The sequence below is a fragment of the Pygocentrus nattereri genome, chromosome 22 (genome assembly GCF_015220715.1).
Source record: "Pygocentrus nattereri isolate fPygNat1 chromosome 22, fPygNat1.pri, whole genome shotgun sequence".
Lineage (NCBI taxonomy): Eukaryota > Metazoa > Chordata > Actinopteri > Characiformes > Serrasalmidae > Pygocentrus > Pygocentrus nattereri.
The window spans coordinates 1,561,891-1,566,890 of NC_051232.1; the positions used below are offsets into that span (position 1 = coordinate 1,561,891).

General features: G+C 39.9%; 1 protein-coding gene across 1 annotated transcript in view; it reads right to left on the reverse strand.

Annotated features, from left to right (window-relative positions):
• The window catches only part of wdr19 (WD repeat domain 19), a 41,987-nt gene that overhangs the window by 13,724 nt on the left and 23,263 nt on the right, over window positions 1-5,000 (reverse strand). The window contains exons 18-25 of the mRNA XM_037533101.1: window positions 4,312-4,471; window positions 4,009-4,119; window positions 3,763-3,872; window positions 2,905-2,962; window positions 2,532-2,678; window positions 1,668-1,750; window positions 1,453-1,536; window positions 720-866 (exon numbers count right to left, since the gene is read on the reverse strand). Of these exons, the coding sequence (XP_037388998.1) occupies window positions 720-866; window positions 1,453-1,536; window positions 1,668-1,750; window positions 2,532-2,678; window positions 2,905-2,962; window positions 3,763-3,872; window positions 4,009-4,119; window positions 4,312-4,471 (900 nt within the window). The remainder of the gene's footprint in view (window positions 1-719; window positions 867-1,452; window positions 1,537-1,667; window positions 1,751-2,531; window positions 2,679-2,904; window positions 2,963-3,762; window positions 3,873-4,008; window positions 4,120-4,311; window positions 4,472-5,000) is intronic.

Sequence of the window (5,000 nt, forward strand, 5' to 3'; positions counted from 1 at the left end):
TTTCCTAATGTTTTGTTGTATTGCTAATGTTAAGTCAGCCTATCTTACAACTGTCACTCATACAGACTGTTATTATGTGTTTTATGTGTGGAGCTACCTATAAATACGTGTCACATCAACAATATGTGGCAGCACAATACATCAGGAGTCAATGTTTAAAGGGTCTGAGCAGCAGCAGATCAACAGCAAAGACATCAGAACCGTTTCTACGTTTCTATGAGAAGATTAAACAAGTGATTTATAATTCCTGTTAAATGTTAACTAACATCCAAGACCCGCTCAATTACAGGATGATACTGATACTACCTGCAAACACAACAGCCTGCTTGATACACAGAATGCAGCATAACAACAGAAGCAGAATGGAAAGTCTCTACAAGCACAACGACGCCATCTGCAGCGTTCGGAAACAGATGAAAGCTCACAAATGACAGTCATGAGATTCATTGCCTTTGTGGCAGATATTGTCCTCTATACAGTAATCATTTTAGTAAGTTTGATTTGTTTATGTATCCGGCTTTTATTTATCATCAGCTGTTCTCAGTTTTCAGCTCCAGTGTCCTGAATTTTCATTCGGGTGCATCACAAGCCAAGATCACGTGCATTTACACAGCTACACACTAAACAGTAAACAGTAGTCGCTCAAATGCTAATTTCATATTTATTTATTATACCTAATTTGTTGGTTTTGTGTAGAAAAATAAGGAGCTCTTTCTAACCTGGCGACCATCTTGGCTCCATCGACGGACTGGGTTTCCCTGACGATCCGGACCGCCTCCTCTGGATTGTTCAGATGCTCCAACAGTATACGGATCACACTGTCCCAGTCCCGAGCGCTCTCATAGGCCATGGCAGCCTCTTTATACCTACAAATACAAACGCAAACAGTCGTATACAGACGTGCGAGCGCCCCGGTCAGATTACACGTGTTCTTGATTTTGTAAATACAGAAAACAAACAACTCTGCACTGTTTACTGTTTATTTGTTGAATGGATGTTAGAAAAAAGACATATATGTAGAAGACATGGCACCTTGTGTTGTTGTTTTTTGTTTGTTTTTACTCTGCAAACAGTAACTGTGCACTAAAATTGGGAGGGATGTGTGAACTGGGGTGTTCACCGTTTTGCATATGACTGTATATACACCTTGCATTTCTGTTTAAATGCACTTACCTATATCATGAATGAACCTCAATGTACATAATTAAATATATCTTTGTTTTCCAACCTACAGACTTAGTTTTTTCCTATAATTTTCCTTTATTTTTATCATTTTTACTTACGTTTCTGCTTACAATATACACAAAATGAACCCTCACGAACACTAACTTACTCACACCCACACAAAGAACACATTCTGGATTTGTTTCATGACTTATGATAGATATTTGGAGAAAGGAACGTAGTTTGTATTTAAGCTTGTTTTGCCGAATCAGTGCGTAGCACACATACTTCCCATCAGCCTCCTTGGCCTTGGCATACTGCAGGTGAATCTTTGGAGAGCTCACATTGGGCAGCAGCTCTCCAACCTTCGCCCTGAAAGGTCAAAAACATCCAAAAATCAACGATCACTTTCATAAACTACCTTACCAGTAACACGGAGCACAGCAAGTAGTGATGAACGCAGTAAATCTGCCGGCTTTCGAGAAAGACGCCGCTGTGTTTACCAGTTCTTGCAGCGTATGTAGACAGAAGCAGCCTTGTCATAGTACTGGCCTTTCTCATATAGCTGAGCAGCTTCCGAGTATTGCTGTAAAACAAAATAAACACAATTATAATAAAGAAAGAAAGAAATGAAGAAACGACTTACACAAAAAATACACACACGTTTTTTGAATCATTTGAAAATTATTATTTTTTTATTATTAAGATAAAGAAATACCTCATGCAACTGAATCACCACTTTCAGGCTGATACATATCTTGACTTTAAATAACTAATTTTTTTGAAGCATTCTTTTAGATGCAGGCCTTATGGACCTGGCATGTAACCATCCTTATCGTGCTTAATTATGTCAAAATATGTCTCAGTATGCTTCTCTGAGCATATTGTGGATTTTGTCAATATTAAAGAAACACTTCCCAGCTGCCTGTTTGGTTATAACGCGAGGATTATTAGTCCTGTTTAATTACACTTGGTGCAAGAATGTGACATGTTGAATATAAATCGCTGAATTTAAAGTTTTGGATGGTGTTCTTTCCCCAGCGTAACAACTTTCAAATGGATATCGTAACAGGTCACGTATTGTGAAAATGTTTTAAAATATCAGAACAATACAGTTTTGCCATATCACCCACTTCAAGTGACTCACTCACACATTCACTCACTCATATTTGGCAGACTAAGGAACATCAACATGGGGGCGCTGTGAGCTTTGGCGCTTCATAACAGTGGCACTGTGTACCCTCAACCAAATGGAATCAGAATGAGACTACGCTCAACATCTAAAGTGCTTTCAACAAAAGCCTCGCGCTCTCTCTCACACACACACACACACACACACACACACACACACACACACACACACACACCTTCATGCTCTCCAGAATGGCTCCACACTCTTTCTTCAGTGTTCTGCTTGGATGTTTGATGGCCTGGTTGGCTCCTCTGCGGATGTCTCCCATGCGGATGGACATACGAGCCACACCAGCCAGACAGCTTTCATCGTGCTCCTGAAACTACACACACACACACACACACACACACACACACACACATTATATACTACTACAATATAATACATATAATCCTGTAAGAAAAGCAAAGAACTGTGAGGACAATCTTTCTTAATTTGCTATAATTTTGGGGACATATAGCAATGCAAACAATACAAGTGCACACACACACACACACACACACACACACACACACACACACACACACACAAAGTATATGCACTCTTACCTTATTGTCTCCAGTAATGCCCTTCTCATAGTGAGCCAGTGCATTTGTATAATCTCCACTAGGGGGTGACAAACACAGCAGAGAAAACATTACAACTACATTAACATATACAATAGATTACACTATTATTGTATACAAGTACACTAATATAACAATTATGGTCTCAAACCAGCCATAGTAACGCAGGCTGAAGCCCAGCTGCAGTGTGCTGAACGTTGCTGTGACCGAGTCTGAGACTGCAGTCCCCACTCAGCCAGGGTAGGGTATAGCTTGTACAGAGTGGTTATCTCAGTTACTGTAGACTGTCTGTCAGTTTGAACCAGTCTGGCTTTTCTCAGTTGACCTCTCTCATCAACAAGATGTTTCCAGCCGCAGAACTGAAACTCTTTTTCTTCTTTATTGAGCCAATCTGAGTGAACTCTAGACATTGTGCTGCGTGAACACTGTCAAAAAGTGTTCTGTGGAAATCCTGTGATTTTCATGTTCAGGCTCATGTGAACTCTTTGTTCACATCATGTTACCGAATTAGCGAACGTGATCAATACATTTTCATGAAGCTTAGTTATAAGAAAAGAAAGCTTTTAAATTGAAGAGTCAAATTTCAGCCAATAAGACGTGATTAAACGATACGAGTAAACGTGATTGACTACAGCAATTTATACCAAAGGTGACTGTGTGTGCTAGACAATCATTTCAAAAGATTATCTTACAGTTTTACAGAAACTTTTTTTCACAGAACTTCTTTTTTTAAAGAAAATGTATAGATTTACACCACAAGGATGCACATTAATCTGATCGTAACATAGAAAATGGATGGATTGTGTTGAGCTGATGTTACAGATGTTTAGAAAGGCATACACAAACTCCAGCTGTATGGCGTATTCCTTAGATATGAAAGGGATTTCTTCAGGATGTAGTCTCTTAGCCAGCTGCAGGGCGCTGTCCCAATGCTGCAGATCCCTCCTCATCTACACACACACACACACACACACACAAAAACAGGCCAGGCACACGTCAGTTTGTCCCACATCATTGCAGCTGTTCTACAACGCTTTAAAATCTTTCACTTTGTGTGAATTTGATGTCTCAGTGTTGCTGTAGGACCTCCAGTGCTGCCATAGGATATGAAGAGGCCAGGTAAAGGTCCTGAGCTTGGTTATAGTCATTGAGGAACATGGCCAGATGCCCTGCCAACAAATTCTGATCCTCTATCCCCTGAAAGTATGAAGAGAAAAAAAAGAATGAAAAGTACTCTTAGACGAAACTGTGAGCACATGATCTGTTACATTTAGCGCGTGAAATGAAAAAGCAAAAGCTTTAGACATTATCACACACACACACACACACACACACACACACACACACACACACACACACACACACACACACACACACACACACACACACCTTGATGTCCTCCAGAGACAGCACCATGCCCACGTTGCCCATGTTGCGGTAAACCCTGATGGCTAAGTCCACCTCCATGTGGTGGAGACACGCCCTCCCAAGCTCCGCCCACGCTTCTGTGTTACCCAGAGCCTTACACACACTCCATGCCTCCGAGAACCTACACACACGAACACATAAACAGACAAATACACACAGAAGACAGACTTAGGTGTAGGTTATCCTGTTCCTCATCAGCATCACTTTGTATTATGAACTTATCTTGGTATGATTAGTGCGAATGTAAACAAAGAACAACAAAGAACACAAACAAATAAATAATAAAAGCAAATAAATACAAAGGCACAAAGGTCCTCACAAAATACAGTGTACATACACACCATATATAAACTAAATGTACTGGATATTTATGCCAATAAGACAAACAGTGAAATCTGATGTTTGTGCAGGCCTACATGATGCAATTCCCAATGCAGCACTGCTGACAGGATTTTGCCATTGCAGACCAGCAGCTCTCGCAGAACTGGTTTGCTGTTATCAATATATACGGATCATTCTACCCATTTACAGTAAAAATACTTTAGACCTCAGTAATACAGTGTGCATTCAAACCAAAACACATTATTAAAGACAGCAATGAGCTAAATATGTGCAAAATCATAATTTATCTTCTTTAATGTTGTTTTTAA